The sequence below is a fragment of the Hyaena hyaena genome, unplaced genomic scaffold, assembly GCF_003009895.1.
Source record: "Hyaena hyaena isolate Hyena2069 unplaced genomic scaffold, ASM300989v1 scaffold_17, whole genome shotgun sequence".
Classification (NCBI taxonomy): domain Eukaryota; kingdom Metazoa; phylum Chordata; class Mammalia; order Carnivora; family Hyaenidae; genus Hyaena; species Hyaena hyaena.
The window spans coordinates 5,228,261-5,245,354 of record NW_024080648.1 but is presented as its reverse complement, the minus strand read 5'-3'; the positions used below and the strand labels follow the sequence as shown (position 1 = coordinate 5,245,354).

The 17,094-nt window shown below is 37.0% G+C and overlaps 1 protein-coding gene across 1 annotated transcript in view; it reads right to left on the bottom strand.

Moving 5' to 3' along the window:
• Nucleotides 1-17,094, bottom strand: part of TNKS (tankyrase) — a 211,365-nt gene that overhangs the window by 40,791 nt on the left and 153,480 nt on the right. Inside the window, exons 12-16 of the mRNA XM_039220634.1 lie at nt 14,030-14,201; nt 7,484-7,563; nt 3,907-4,052; nt 1,791-1,956; nt 105-324 (exon numbers count right to left, since the gene is read on the bottom strand). Of these exons, the coding sequence (XP_039076565.1) occupies nt 105-324; nt 1,791-1,956; nt 3,907-4,052; nt 7,484-7,563; nt 14,030-14,201 (784 nt within the window). The remainder of the gene's footprint in view (nt 1-104; nt 325-1,790; nt 1,957-3,906; nt 4,053-7,483; nt 7,564-14,029; nt 14,202-17,094) is intronic.

Genomic DNA, 17,094 nt, shown 5'->3' with positions numbered 1-17,094 from the left:
ATCGAAAGCATTTTCCTATTTCTGTCCAGCATGTTCATCTTCTGGGGAGCTGTGTCGGGTACCCGAGGCAGCGCCGCAAGCCCTGGGGGTGCTGTGGTGCCCACCTGCCAGGTGCAGAGGGGTCGAGTTCCTGCCCTGGGTGTCCCTGCAGTTGATGTTCTCCGGCGTGCAGAGCTTCTGCACCCTTGCCAGGCAGCCTTTCTTAGCCGCGTCCAGCAAGGCGGCATCTCCCCGTAGCAAGTCCTGGATGTCCGTGTCTCCCTCTTTTACCAAATCTAATGGTGTGTTTCCATCTCTGTTCTTTTTGGTTGGGTCTGCTCCATGCTAAAACAATGACAATAAGACAAACAAAACCAAGTGGGGTTGGTATTTTCTACAGTAGCTTTCTTAAGGTTTTTAAAATTTTTAACTTCACCTTCACTCACCTAAGGAAAGGTATCTATATGTGTTTTGAAAAACAGGGACAATACCAGGCTTTACTTTGTAAATTCCCTTCTTAGCAATATGGTGGATCAGCTCTGGAACTACTTTTCAATGGAAAGTCCAAGTCTTAGGATCAATGGCTATCGTGAAGTGGGGAAGGGGCCGGGCACCTTTAATGTGTCATGTCATATACTTTCTCAGACAGCATACTGTCTTTGGAAACCCCTTTTCCTTTTAAGAATGGTCTGGATATTACTTTTTGACCAGATTTAAGTGATATAAAGATATTTAGTGTATATCATGAGAAGGAAGTAAGAAGAGGAAGACAGACTGGTGGAAAAAGTACTTAATTCTAAATACAATCAATACAAAAGACTGCTTATTTTTTTACTATTTTCATTTTAAGTCTTAACACCTCACAAAAAATTAGGTATAAATGTATTAACAATTAATTTGATTTTAAAAGTTGAGTCATCTATACCTGCGACATGAAATGAATAAAAGTCAAGGATCTTTATTATGGGCCTGACAAACTGCTACCAGCCCACTGGAGAAATTCAGAATAAACCAAACCAGACAGTGAATTCATAGTGACCTGGAAGTTCTTTGTTTGTTTTTCCTGGAAGTTATTTCTTACCACCCAGTGAAGATAAAAATGGGCATCAAATACATTATTATTCTTAAGACTCATAAAAATATATTTGATGGCATAAAAGTGGTGAGGCAAGAAATCTATTTATATGTAACCAGCATAAGTTGTTTTTTTAGTTAAAAAAAGAGACAGAAAACTACACAAATATATGTCTAATCATTTTTTACATCTTTCAATTTAAAAAGAATACAAAATTGTAAGTTAGTTTCATGTAACTATTAGTTTCTACTATTTTGTTTCTATTCCCCAAATTTATATGAATCACTTTGTTTAAAGATTACTTTGTATTTTAATAAAAATCTAGTATTAAGGTTCTTACAAGACATATATGTTTAATGTTTAATAATGAGCAATGAATTTGTTAATAATAATATAGCTACTAAGAAAAAAATCAAAGTTGATCGAAAAACTTGTTTTCCCTTGAACTATCTTTTCTGATATTAATGCCATAAGTATAAACAATGCAAATAAATGCATCTCTTTCCAAAACCTACCTTGATGAATTGTGATGAACTGAACTTATCAGAAAGATACTTCAGACACTATTCAAAGCTATGTAAGTATCATATCACACTTAAATATCCCCCTAAAACAGAAAATGGAAGCAATCTCTACAGCACTTATTGTACTTAATAATTTACTTTGATGTAATTTTACATACTAACCAAAAATTAAATTAATTACTTGATATTTTATAATTTTTAAAATTACATACTTTTAAAAGGAGCTTGCAGATTTCATATTTTCCTTTAGCGGCTGCTTCATGCAGAGGGGTAAATTTCCATAAGTCCGCCACATTGACAGAGGCCCCGTGCCTTACTAAAAGCTCAGCTACCTCATAGTGTCCATATGAACAAGCATTATGAAGGGGCACCAAGCCACTAAACGAAAGAAAAGTATTTTAAAAACATGTAACAGCTTTGCATTAAAATGACACTTATAATAAAAATAATGTAATTTTTCTTTGGCGGTGACTATACTGAACACTCACTTAAAAAGAAAGAATTCCCCTTGGGTCTTGAAGATACAGTCACCTATTTTCAGGGATTAAGAATTTCAAAAACACCCCTTTCAATACAAGGATTTTCCCTGGCTTCTTGGTGATGGATATAAATTTCACAGCAATCCTGTGCTTCGAATACATACAGATATACCCAGAGAAAAGGTTCTATCACGATATATTTTTTAATTAAAAAAATTTTTAAGTTTTTTTTATTTTGAGAGAGAGTGTGCAAGCAGGGGCGGGGCAGAGAGAGAGAATGCCAAGCAGGCTCCGCACTGCCAGCAGGGAGCCTGATATGGGGCTCAAACCCACAAACTGTGAGATCAGGACCTGAGCCGAAATCAAGAGCCGGATGCTCAACCGACTGAGCCACCCGGCAGCCCCTCCATCATAATACTTTTAATTCAGGTTTCGTCCTGCTGATATGAAAAGCAATACTACAAGGTGATTTCAGGAATAATAATCAATAATCTGGTTTCATCCAGTCAGCTTTTCTTCATTTGGGTTTTCCTAAAATGGTATGCCTATTTATGAAATAGACAATAAAATGTAACTGATTTACTTAGGCAAGTTCTACCTTTTGTCTTTGGTTTTTATTTCTGAATTCCTAATAATTCAGCAGTGGCTTCTATGCAAGATTTAATATTTAGGTGTCAAGCAATGAAAACTCAAAATGCAAGTGATACAGGAACCGTAGTATTTGGTGAGGAAAATAACGACACCAACCATAAACTCCAGTTGCGTGAGAAACTCCAGCTGCCTCAGCTCATGAACAAAGTATTCTGAGGTAAGTCTAAGCTCTGGTTAGAGGCACTTGGCATCTAAAAGAATACAAAAGCTGTTCCCATAAAGAGAGTGCAACAGAAGGATATGCTTATGTTGCACTTAAACCATGACAAAACAAGGTATCAAACGCCTTTTTATTTAGAGAGCAGCAATTTTTTTTTAATATTCTGAGATCAAAAATACTAAGTGTTAACTAAAATGGTCAGTAGAAATAAATGCTGGTTGCTCTCCAGTGGTCTACAAACTTCAAGTCTGATGTGTCCCTTTTAAAGGATAAATCCATAATGGCTAATTAAGTCTAAATTGTATGGTTTAATTCTACAGTACTCTGATATGTAATTGCACAGAAAAGTGCTTGCTTATTTCTATTTTGAGATGATATGAAATTAACTCAGAATATGGAAGCTCATTTCAGTTAAAACTTCCTTCTTACATTTCTAATTAGCTGCCATGGCTGCTTTAAACTGTGACTAGATAAATTAAAATAATTTAGTAAACTAACAGAGAAGTACAGAATATCTGAATTAGTAAAAATAAAATTATGTGTCTATTAATACCAATGACTTTGGGATGGATGGCTTCTTTTGGGAAGAGATTACACATTTTTAATGGCAAAAACAAAAAAGGACAAACAATAAATTACAAATGATGTAAACACATTCATACAATACAATAAAATACTATTATAGGCATTAAAAAGATGAGATGAACAATTAAGTATTGATATGGAAAGACATTCAAGATCTACTACTGGGTGAGAAAGCAAATTACAAAGTGGGCTGCATGAAATGGCCTCATCACTTATGTTAAAAACGAGCACGATACTCACTGATTTATGCTTTTAAAAAATTTGGAGGATTACAACAAAATTTTTATCTAGAAGGTGGGGCGATAAGGAATTTTTGTTTTCTATACTGTACATTTCTATTAATGCTTTACATTTTAAAAAAGGTGCATCACTTTTTTAACAGGGAAACAAATCTGAGACTTCAAAAACATTTAACAGTTTTCAAGTCCCAAACAGCTAAATTCTAGCACCTACCCTTTGTCTTTGGCGTGGACATCGGCCCCGTGGTGTAGGAGGTATTCCACAACAGACACACGATTGTAGCCTGCTGCGAAGTGCAGAGGTGTAGAATGCCGACCCTCCAAATCTCTGCAATTCACATTTTGAGGGCTGCAAAGTTGCTTTAGTGACACACACACAAACACACAAAGAACATTAGTATTTATTCATAGGTTTTGCTCCGAAATACCACAGGCATCTTGGATACACTGTAATTTTCTAATGAATATTTATTTCCAAAGATTAGATCATGCAAGTCATGTTTAAAACTCAGCACTATGCCTGGCTTCACAGTGTCTACAAATGTTCTTACTGTTTACAGAGTAATTTAATCTTTTTTTCCCCATCATTTCCTGGCCAAAATCCTAATCAAAGAGAACTAAACCCATAATAAAGTAAGAATTTCCAAGGCAAATGATGCCTTCATTTTTTATCCTCACAGGGCTTTCCTCCGAGACTGACTGCCACAGCGTGTCTGCCGGTCCCGCACGCTGTCAGCCATTCCTTCCTGGAGCAAGACCAACCCCGACTGACTGCAGAACCACCCAGAGTGCCCATCTCTGCGGATGTGGCAAGCTAAGAGCCTCCAGGGCAACTGCATTACGTCTGCCTGGACTACCCACTCAGCCTTCTGCCCCACTACAGCATGCCAGGCAGTCACCAGTGCTTGACCTGATCTCTGGGCGATGTCTGTCTGACTCTGTGAGTCAAACTGATTCCAATCATGGTCTGGTGTTTCGCCTTCCCTTTTACCTCCTTCCAAATGCTACTGTTTCAGCACAAGCTCCATTCTGTCTGCTTACACTGCAGTGGGAGGACGCAAAGGAGGGCTGGTGGGCTGTGCCACTGGCGGTGATAGATGAATTATAGTAATAATATGTGAATAATAATCCACAATTTACAAAGCATCTCGTATTCTTTCAGTGAGAGAATTACTGTCTAGCTGAGAAGCTGCTCATCATCTCCACCTTATGGATAAATACACCAAGGTTCAGAAAGGCTAAGGAGCTTGTCTTTTTTCATAGAGTCGGCAAGGTCAAGGGTACAATGAAGACTCAAACCCGATTTTCCTGATTTGTCATCTCTTGATCTTTCTGCTCTATCTTTGCTTACTGTCTTAATTACCTGCATTCAGGGAAGTGATGCGAAGAAAGGTAACAGAAGAAGTCAAAAAAGCCGAGAGAACAGTGACATTTTCTAGGCTATGAGGTATGATGGCAGGGCTTTCCAGGCATTTGACAATCTTGCTGCCACTCCTGCCACTGTAATGAGCTATCATTATATAAAAACTAAGAACCTGGAAGGCACCTGCTTCTGCAGACTTACTGGGTAGGCACCTTCAATGTTGGGAGAGTAGAAACAGGCTTTTCAGGTGGTACAAGGCTCACATGACAGAGGGAAGTCTGGGCCATGAGAGAGAGCCTACGATCTCATCAGCTCTATGTGGAGAAGCCCCAGACTCTAAACTCTGAGGAGTCATTGTCACCTGGCCAGGTCATATATCGTACCCTCTCATTGACAAGTGAATCTGTGGCTACATTAATACATAAACTATAGAATCAAAAAACAAAATGAAATATAAATGAATACATAAAGTAAAAAGAAAGGATACAAACACTGGTAGCAAACGCCTTCTAGTGGTATCTTACATGATTAAAGCTGCTTCGTGTTGCTCCTAGTGTTTCTTCAGGCTATTATACTCTAAATTCATTTTTTTTTCCTTGCAGAGAATACTGGCAAGAGGGATGAGGTCGGGAAAAAAGCACACCTCATTTTGCCAGCTTACAAAAATAAAAGCCCATTCTGCTTATTGAATATTTGATTTCTAATATTTGGACGTTCTTTATTCTCTGTTCAATTTCACTTACCTTTTGAATGCCAAAGCATCCTGGCATCCTTCTCACCTGGTCTCCATAATTTCAAATACTTTACTCAGCAGACAGCCTTGCTTCTAATCCTATTTTTTAAAAGATACTTTCTGAAGTCTCGAGGGAAAGCAACCCACCCCAGTTAATTCTCAATCTGTGCTGTGCTTTTCTTCTTCCACTTCCATTCCATTTATACAAATATATTTGGCCTTTACTGTGAATAGAATGGTTAGGAAACCTGAAAGCTGTGGTATATTTGCCTATCAGTACATACAGAACATATGGAATTAAAAACTACATAAATGGAAAATACTAAACTATTAATTTAATGATAATGGGCACATGTGGTAAGTCTGGAGCCAAGATTATCATGCTGCGGTGCAGAAAAGGAGTCCTGATCACTTTTCTATTTAAAGATTTTTTTAAAAAGTTTATTTATTTTGAGAGGCAGAAAGAGTGCGCAAGAGGGAGAGTGTGTGACACACGAGTAGGGGAGGAGTAGGAAGGGAGAGAGAGAATCCCAAGCAGGCTCAGGCTCTGTGGTGTCAGCACAGAGGCCGACACAGGGTTTGGTCCCAGGAACCCGGAGATCATGACCTGAGCTGAAACCCAGAGTCAGACACTTAAACAACTGAGCTACCCAGGCGCCCCTAAAGATTTTCTTTTATTAGGATACATTTCAAATGATAAGAAGTATGTAATTTTAATTAAGGGAAAAAAGTACATAATTTTAGATCTAAGAGAACTTTAAAATTTCTCCCCAGTGGCCATTACAATAAAATTTACTATTTTCCTTCAAATAATTTAGATGTTCATGTAAGATGGAAATGATGTTAGAAATGGCCACATACCGAAACAAAAATAAAATTTCTAGGCAACAGAACTTGAAAGCATTTGTTGTCATTTTCTAGTAATACACAGCAGTAAGAATGCTAAAAGTAGTTTGTTAAAAACCACAAAAAGAGGTTGCTTCATAAGAAGTGACAAAGTTTAGTTTGTAAAAATTAACCTGTTATGGCCATCAGTGCCAATTTCACATTAGCTTTTCTTAAAAAAAAAAAGATTACAAACAAGACAAAGAACCAAGAACCAAATGCTGCTTCTTTCTATCATCCCTGCAGGAGTGGTTATAGATAGGAAGAGTGTTTTTTTAAAAAAAATATTCAAGATCAGACTATTATTTCATAAATCTATAACCATGTTTCTATACCACAAATAAAGGCTATTAAAATTTTCCTGGCAAGCAGAGTTACATAGAAAAGAAAATCCATCCTCTGTACATAAGTAATTCCAAATGGTTGTAGGATCATAAGAATACTTTCCTAGAGCAATTGTGAGAGTCTCCTGGAAAAGCTGAAGAAATTTCAGAAATTTCAAAAATTGTTTTGAAATTTATAGTAATATTACCTGGGCTTGAACTAGCTTGGAAATTTACAAATGCGGCCAAAAATAACAGTTTCATTAATGTAACTGAAAATAAAAGAGCTTTCATATAATCAGAAGAAAAGTGACTAAAATTGGTTTAATAGATATAAAGCACAGACTAGGAAATCTTCCTGCTTTATGGATCGACTTGGTTCTTCCCTTTTATTGTTTGGAATTTAATTGTTTCACTTAGAAGCTTAAAATGAATTGGTTAGCAAAGTTCAACTGTGCCACGTGAGATGTGAAAAGCACTGATTTACCTTCACAGTTTCCAAGTCTCCAGCTTTAGATGCCTCTAAAAGTCGATAGTCAACGTCAGAAGTTCGTATAGGTGTACTTTCTGAATAAAAGAGAAGAAAGATTAGTGTTAATTTTTAAGGAATCACAGAGTTAAGAAGGGAAAATTACTTGGTGAATGGAAAAAGAGATTAAGGGGTCAGAAATTCCTGAGATCTAATCTACAGATTTTTGTAAATTGTTTTCAGATAAGAAAAAAGCGGCTTATTTCAATTAACATCCATCTCATCCTAAGCTAAATTAAAAAAAAAAGTATTTATTTTGAGAGAGAGTGAGAGAGAGATCAGGGCGGGGAGGGGGTTAAAGAGGGAGAGACAGAGAGAGAGACAGATTTCAAGCAAGCTCTATGTTGTCAGCCCAGAGCCCAACATGGGGCTTGAATTTACAAATTGTGAGATTGTGACCTGAGCCCAGATCAAGAGTTGGATGCTTAACGGACTGAGCTACGCAGGCACCGCTATCCTAAGCTACATTTAAATAAATTCAAAGACACATAAATCCTCTCCATCCCTACTATTCTAGCCTTCAAATCTTCTGGCCAAAACTTGGCAAAGGGGAATAAAGAAACCTAGAACACAGTATCAAGCACATCTTTATGATACTTTGGTCTTACAAAGTGCTGTAGCAAAAGCTTTGCTGTTGATTCTGTTGTGCAAACCTAGGGAAAGACCACTCAACTTTTCAGTACTCAATGCTTAGCCTTTTTCTTTTTGGACTCAACTTTCTCAATATGAAACAGAAGTACTACTCCTAAAATTAATGATCTTAAAAAATATAATCAGTATACTAAAATTCACATTAACTCATATTTATTGAATGGCTTCAGGGAAATGCAATTAAAAATGTCTGAACAATTGGGAGGCATGACACAAATGCCAAATGGAATAATCAGATTAGGCCGTTAGGTCTAGAAAAGTATGAGGTTAACGAATGAAGTGTTTTGATTAATATAAACCAAAAATTCATTACATATTGGCCCAAATAAAAAATTTTTTAAAGAAAACAATGCACAAATACGTCACTCAAAATATGTTTGTGGACATTACATGTGGCCTTTATAATGCGCATATGTATACACACTCACCTAATACAAAAGGAGTGAAGTCTAGGAGACTTGGATTTTAAGGGTAATGATGGCCAAATCACTTCACAGCTTAGTTTTCGCACCAATAAAGTGAGTGTTGAGTTCCCTTATATCCTCTTTCAGATTTAAGACTACATTATCTTGTGATCAAAGAGCCTTTCTTGAGTCCACTGTCTACACGGGAAGAGTAAGTGATGCTATGAAAAGGTTTTAGATTTCAGAATAACTTCAGCTCTTTCTAAAGTGCTTCATTCAGGAGAGTGGCTTTTATAGCATAAGTTATGAGCACTCTTCCATAAAAGTTAAACTGTGTTTAATTAGTCATGGTAATACTTAGCAGATAAAATGCTAAGATTAAAGGGAGGAAAGGAGAGTATTTCATATAATGAAGTACATTTTTGAAACATTAGTAAGTACTTTTCTTAAGATGAGAGTTTATTACTCATTAGTTTGGAGAACTGTTGAGGAAAGAAATCAGGTCTTGCTCATCAGAAAGCATTTGCTGAACGGACCTCCGTGCTATTTTATATTGTGGTCAGTGTGTCTGGCCCACCATTGCTCTTTCTTTGGTTGCCTTTATCCTGTTCTCTGTTGTCTCATTTACCTTCTTTCTTGTTGTGTATGGTATTGCTGCATTGATGGGTGAGTCACGTCTCTGTGACAGTAATTCGGGAGGTTGGTGAAGCTCATTGAAACATCCTTTGGATATCTATAGGTAATATTTTTGGTTTATCACTTCAACAAAATGAAATGACAATTGTTTATGTATATAGAGTTAGGACTTTGGGTATTTTCAGATTCTAGCATTTGAAGGATACAATTCATATGGATAAGTGTTTTAATTCTATGAATTATTTCTAACTGGAGTATTGGTCTTGATACAGACTACTTGCAAAGGGTTATAATTTTACAAAAAAGCAAAAATTTTTATGCAAATATAAAAATACTTCTGAGAACTATGGAGAAATTGTTACTCCTTGTCAAAGAGTAGAAGGTAGCTATTTAAAGATATTGATTAATTACTATAGAAAGTGTAGAGCTTGCATCCATTATAAATCCTGAACAGGCTTAGAAGAGATTCATTTTTAGAAACAATGGGACCAAAGTAGTAGCTGCAAGGATATATATACACTCCAGGAGCTTTATACAAAGAGAAACAGAATTGAAAGGATATAAAAATGAAGTGAAAAGTTTTTACATAGGTAAAAGAAGAGTAGCTGAGAGTCGAAGTACTGTATTAGTAAATTCCTTTGTAAGCACACTGGCTTTTGCAGAGTATGAAATTAAAGATTTCACCTAGAGTCAAGGCTAAAGATAAACTTCTAATTTTTTCTCCAATTCTATTCTGGCTCACCAGAATTTAGGACAGGACAGGACAGGAAAGGACACGACCCAAACTTAAAGTTTCAAATGTTGAAGGCAGTTTATTATTATTAAAAAAAAAAAAAAAAATCTCCTGTAGACTGGCAGTTAACTGGACTGGCAATAGGTCTTACTGACTTATTTCAATGTGCAAATGTAAGTGGGGATTTCAGTGTTTAATTTAGCTATTTTAAATCCCCAAATCCTTACCTCTATAAATAATTAGGTAAAAGTAATGGAATAATCATACTGGAATATACAGTCAGAATAATTCATGCTAGGGCACCCGGGTGGCTCAGTCGGTTGAGCATCTGACTTCGGTTCAGGTCATAATCTTGCAGCTCACATCAGGCTCTGTGCTGATAGCTCAGGGCCTGGAGCCTGCTTCAGATTCTGTCTCTCTCTCTCTGCCTCTCCCCCATCACACTCTCTCTCTCAAAAATAAACAAACATTTAAAAAAAAATATTTTGGGGCGCCTGGGTGGCTTAGTCAGTTAAGCGTCTGACTTTCGCTTAGGTCATGATCTCGCGGTTGGTGGGTTCGAGCCCCGCGTCGGGCTCTGTGCTGACTGCCAGCTCAGAGCCTGGAGCCTGTTTCAGAGTCTGTATCTCCCTTTCTCTCTCTGACCCTCCCCTGCTCATGCTGTCTCTCTCTCTCCCCTAGAAATAAGAATATTAAAAAAAAAAAAAAAAAGAATATTTCATGCAAGGTCTAGCCTAAATGTACTATTTAAAAGAACTATCGTGATGCTGGGAATATTCTTTATCTATGCTAATATAGTAGCCACTAGTCACATGTGGCTAGGACAACTGATGAACAGATTTAAAACTTTTATTTAATTTTAATTAATTTAAATTTAGCCACATGTAGCTAGTAGCTACTATATTGGACAGAACAGATATAGAGAAAGCAGGTCTGGAGAAAAAAGTCAAATCTTCTGAAAGCATGTTTTAAAATTCTGGTTTATTGGGGCACCTGGGTGGCTCAGTCAGTTAAGCGTCTGACTTTGGCTCAGGTCATGATCTCACGATTCTTGAGTTCGAGCTCTGCATGGGGCTCTGTGCTGACAGCTCAGAGCCTGGAGTCTGCTTTGGATTCTGTGTCTCCCTCTCTCCGCCCCTCCCCCACTCACACTCTGTCTCTCTCCCTCTTTCTCTCAAAAATAAACATTTAAAAATAAATAAATAAAATTCTGGTTTATAAAAAAGCTATCAGACATTAATTCTGACATAAATACTGCCAACAGTTTACAATTAAAACTTTATTCTATTTTTAAAGTATTTATTTATTTTGAGAGAAAGAGAGAAAAAGAGCAAGCACACAAGTGGGGAAGGAGCACAGAGAGAGAAAGAAAGAGTCCCAAGCAGGACCTGCACTGTCAGTACAGAGCCTGATGTGGGGCTTGAACCTATGAACCATGAGATCATGACCTGAGCTGAGACCAAGAATTGGACACGTAACCGACTGAGCCACCCAGGCGCCCCCAATTCAAACTTTCTTAATGTAAACTATTGGCAATAACTGACTTGGGAGCTAGAAGTGCAGGTTTCTAAAACTGGATCTTAAACCTGGTATCAGCATTATTATTTAAATGTATCTTTAAAAAAATGTTGCCCAGAACAGTACTCCAATAACCTGGTATACATCCTATATGACTGATGCATTCTTTTAGAAGTCATCACAGATATAACCTGAAATTGGATTAGTAAATTTAGGTATAATCAAAAAGTCCAGCTAGTACATGGTCCACTGACTATAGATACACAAGTTACTCATAGAAATATTAGTTTAAAAAATTGTTATCCTCGGGGTGCCTGGGTGGTTTAGTTGGTTGCGTGACTGATTCTTGATTTCAGCTCAGGTCATGATCCCAGGGTTGTGAGATCAAGCCCTGCTCAGCACGGAGCCTGCTTAAGAGTCTCTCTCCTTCCCTCCCTCCCTCTCTCTCTTTCTGCTGCTCTCTCCCACTCATGCGTGTGTGCTCTCTCTAATAACACTAAAAATAAAAAAAAATTGTATCCTCTTACAAACAAAAAACAATTCCCATTTCAAATCCTTTCGATGGGCAAGATTTTATCATATAATTCTACTATCTGTATTATTTTTCCCTATCAATAAAGAATATTAAAAATTAAACCAAAGAGTTCTGGCATATCCTATGTTAAGCATTTAATTACCTATTCAGTGTTTTATCTTCCAAACAAACTTTTAAGAAGAATTATCAGAATAATTGAATAATATATTTCATTTGATTCAGTATTTAATTTTATCTTTTACCAGAAGTCATATATTCTAACTGCATTGATTTAGAAGACATTTAAAAAACATTAATGGATCTAATCTGCCTAATTTACTCAATCCTTTCTTCTCCATTTTGTCAATTATCTCTAAATCATGCATAGTATTATTAGAAATTTTAACGTGATAGCTATCTGTTTGCCTGATTTATGGTTATAATTTAAAGAAACTAACTTAAAACTCAGCACTAAATGGTTCTTGGGGAAAAGTGTAAGAAAAAAATTTAGAATGTTTGAACAAAAATCACAGCCTTCGGAAATTATATTAGAATTTACTGAGAAGGCAGAACTATTTCCTAGTCAAAGCATGATTACCTTAAGTAAATGTTCTATTGCTCTGTAGAAACAGGAAGTTAAATGAAGTCACGTTTTTCATAGTTTAAAGCTTGAAATCCTATAACAGGACATTTCATTCCTTTAAGATCTTCTTAGTTTTGATAGTAAAGGTGTCTTATAGGTCTTACTTTAACTGTCTCGAGATCAACTATCTAAGACTGGAGTTCTATGACACTATACACCAATAAATTAGCTTGAGGAAAGTAAATCCTAATTACTAGCTCTTACAATGTGGCACTCTCTTAGGAGGCTGGTTAGCTCTGATTCAGCTCTAACACATATGAGCTCACAAGTCTGGAAAGTTCCCTATTTCAGTATACAGCTCTGATGCTCAACTGTGTTGTACTTTGGGGGGGACCCGTCATAAATTTGTGGGTATATTTTTATCTTCTGGTGTAGTTTTGCTCAAGCTATTACTATTACAATAAGTATAAACTCTTTTAGTGTAACTTACTGTCATTCTCTATATTATAGTTAGGGCATTTAATATGAGATTTTTGGAAGGTAGCTGTAGAGTTAGGTCACATTGTTTATACACTTCATTTCTGTATAAGAAAAGGGGATATTATAAAATATTCATTACGAAAAGAGGGGCATTGTGCTGCTGGAAGAAAGAACTACTGGGTTATAGGCAGGAGGAAGCAACTGAACTTTGGGTTCCTAGTCTGTAGCCTTCCTTCTCCATTTAACTCTTCCAGTCGGTTATGTCGTTCTAGAGCAGATAGAGCCCACAGACAAAATAAAAGGGATGGGAAAGAAGAGTCAATTATACCAAATTAATTCTGTATCTAGTTCATGATTCTTTAATGGCTAGATTGTGTTATTTCCTCTAACTTGGAGGCTTGGGAAACTAATCTACTTTCATATTTGTTTACGTTTGATCTCCTTCAATAAGTTAAAGAGGTAAACCATCTAACGCTGTTCTAGGTAGGCACTAACGTTCAGCAAGACTTCATAATTACATTTCAGCTAGAAGAAAACCAAGATAATCTCATAATGGGACAAGGAAGTTAAGAATTACAAAAAAGCAGGTCAGGCTATCACATGTGTAAGAACAATCAATTAAAGATCATCACCATATGAATGATTTCTAATTTTCTCTATTTGATAGATTTGAGAGCTACTGTAATTCCACACTGTTTATATGAGCCTTCAGTCACTTCTGATCGGCACACCCATGAGTCAGGTTTTCAATTTAAAATTGAAAAAAAAAGAGAATGTCTCCTCATGACACCTACCTCACTCCACGAAAAAGCCTGATAGGAAGGGCCTCAGTCACAAACTGTGAGCAAGGGGAGGTAGGAGAAATACTCAGGCAAAGAAAGCGTTTGGAAGAGCTACTTAAAGCAAGCAGTGAAAGGTTAGCCCACTTAGATGAGTGCCGTGAAACGGGAAGCTGAGACCACACCGTTTATCTGCTTGGACTCACCGCTCAGAATCTGCTGCACGGCTTCGTTCCCCATCTGTGCTGCCGTAAAGCCTTGTAAGGAGATGATGGAGGGATCGGAGCCGTAACTCAGCAGGAGGCGGCAGGTCTGCAGGTGGCCTGCGAGGGCAGCTCTGTGCAGAGCAGTCTGACCGAGGGTGTCCAGTGCGTTCATCTGAAAGATCAATGCGTGAGCACACGGAATTGAGCAACTGACTGTTCCCTTTTACACCCTAGCAAATACATTCCTATGAGAAAAATAAATTGTCAAAGTTTTTTTGAAAAATGCCATAGACTATTCACTACTAACTTTTGTTTTCTGCTTCTGAAACAATATCCCTTTCTTGAAAAGTTACCCTTTTCTGACCACCTTACAAATACAAATGACAACATACTCATCCTTTCCCTGAATGGACTGTCTTCTTGTCCATCTTCCATGCCTGGCCACTCCCCTCCACAACTAGGAAGTAAGATCTCTGAGAGTGGGACTCTGGCGTGCACTGCCTGTCACATCTGAGACACGCATTAAATACTTATGGATGAATGGGTTTTACCAAAATTGCTCCAGTGGTTTAAAGATGACAGGATATGTAAGCAGTTACAAAAAGTAACACCCTGCCCTCCAGAAATATTTAAAGATTCACGCGTTCCGTTTTTAAAACTCTGAAGAGTTATAAACAAACAAACAAACTTTGAGGAGTTATAAAGGATGAATCACATAGCTAGTTTTAAGACGGTTTAAGACAACATTATGCTTTGGGATCACGTTCATAATTTGATCAAACCTGTTTTCCAGGAGGCCCCAGTAAATACACTCTATTCCAATCAGACCACCGTCCCTGTTCACTGTACATGCTGCTCCTTCCAGACAAGCCTTTCTGGATTATGAAATCCAGCGCAAGTCTCATCTCTCTTAGGAAATGTTCTCTGATTGCTTAAAGGCTTGATGATTACTGCCTTTCCGAATACCCATGTCAAGTTAGCACTATATTACAAATTATACCACTGGGGACGTTTTTGTTCACCAAGTAAAATTTATGGCTATTGAGGATATGGATTGTATTATATAGGTTTTCTGAGTCCTCTAGAAAACTCCTTTTAAGGATGTATAGTGAATTCACAAATATATGCTAGTTGGCTATTTTAAGCATTTATGCACATTCACCAAATAAATACAAGATTAAAGAAAGAAAAGATTTAAGACAACTGATCTCCATGTCTCTAGTCTTTCTTCATTATGAGTAAGGCGGTCACACTTGTTCCAGCAAAGGTTCATCTAAATTCTTAATGGTGTTTCACAAAATTTGCCATGAAATACTGACATATTTAGTTAGATCTCATTTGCTAGTGGAAAAGCGACCTTTTTATACACACAACATAAAAACACAGCCATTACCATGTATTGATGGAAAACATATGCTCCCAAACTAAAGTTCTTGACTTTTTCTATGAACATTTCTTTGTTACTTCACCACAGGAGAAAAACTTAAAATTGGGAATATTCTAGTCATTAATGTTTTCCTGGAAATTGCGTAAGAAACTCACTAAATTATTTAATCAGAGTGACAGAAATCCTCAATATAGCTTGTTAAACCACGGTAACATGGTTTGAGAATTACTACTCCAAAATACTGATATTATCTAAAGTTATTTTTCATCTCAAACGGAGGGACTCTCCAGTGCCTTCAAATAACTAAATCGTTCAGCATGTCATTTAAGACCATCTGTAATTTACTTTTACACTATCTTCCTTCCTACTTTATTTTTTCACCACAATTTAATAGGTCTGCTACGCTCCAGCTTTATTAGATTACACTGGAACCCCATTTTATAAAGGTGTTCATTTCTAAAGTCATTGTAAAAGGTAATCTTTGCCTTTGGCCAATACTATCCCTGAAAATACCTTAGCAATGCAATGGCAGAGACAGACATAAGGTTTCTCAGTTTTACCTTCAACGCGTGAACAGATCAACTGAACACCAGACATAGAGTGCCTCAAAACAGTAAGAACACACTCTGTGTGAGGGGGGGTTCTCCCACTGCATATGCATGGTGAAACTGAGTGCAATACAGAAAACAGCAGATTCCCTTCCCTCTCCCACTCACCCTGGAGCATGCACTCATGGAGTCAAGTTGGGGCAAAAATCATCACTGTCTAATATTTACATGAACTTGTTCCTCTCCCCCTCTCGGTTTTGGATGGTTGTCTGAATGCACTAACGCCTATTCTCATTTCTCTACCCAGCGATTATTCTCTTCTCATGCTCCTTACCCTCGCACATAGGTGTCAAAATTAGAACCCGGTTGTTTACCTCCAAAGAAGTCTTGCAACTAACATTTACTAAGGACTTGCTAATATCAGGCTCTGTGCTAGATGCTCTATTTAAATTGTAAGCTATTTAAAAGCAGAAATTATGACTTCCATTTCAATGTCACTCTTTCCTCTACCCTCTCCATCTCAAGAAATATAAAAGGTTAGGGCATTTCATGGAGCTTCATAAATATCTTGTGAATAGTCGAAAAAAAAAAAACCCAGAATAATGTATTAATCATTGTCAGAGTTAATTTATAAAATGAATTTTTTTTATGTTTAGCTGACAAAAACTCCAACCATTTGATGAGGACTGGTAAATGTAGAAAGTTAAAACTGTGCTCATGTTCTGTGATGTTGCTGTAATTAAGCATTTATTGTTAACTCACATTTTAATTCTACTTAAGCTGCTGAACATGGGCATGTCTCAATCTAAACTGGATTTCAAGTAACCTGAGAATTGAAGCCAGTCTCTGTCTTCCTTTAGCTAGAATGACAATTCTAGCTAAAGAATTGTCTAGCTAAATGACTTTCTCCCTAATCAGGACACTCTGAAAGTGAAAGCGAAGAGTTAAAACAAAAATAACAGGCATTAATAAATCTACAAGAAAGGAGCAAAAGATAGGGATCTGAAATAGGTCTATGTCCTGGTAGACAGACTATAACCTAGGGAGCAGGTGGCAGGCATATTATAACATTTATAACATCGTCTACATTTTTGTAATTGGCCTTCTAGGAGAAAGTAGTTTTCTAGGAA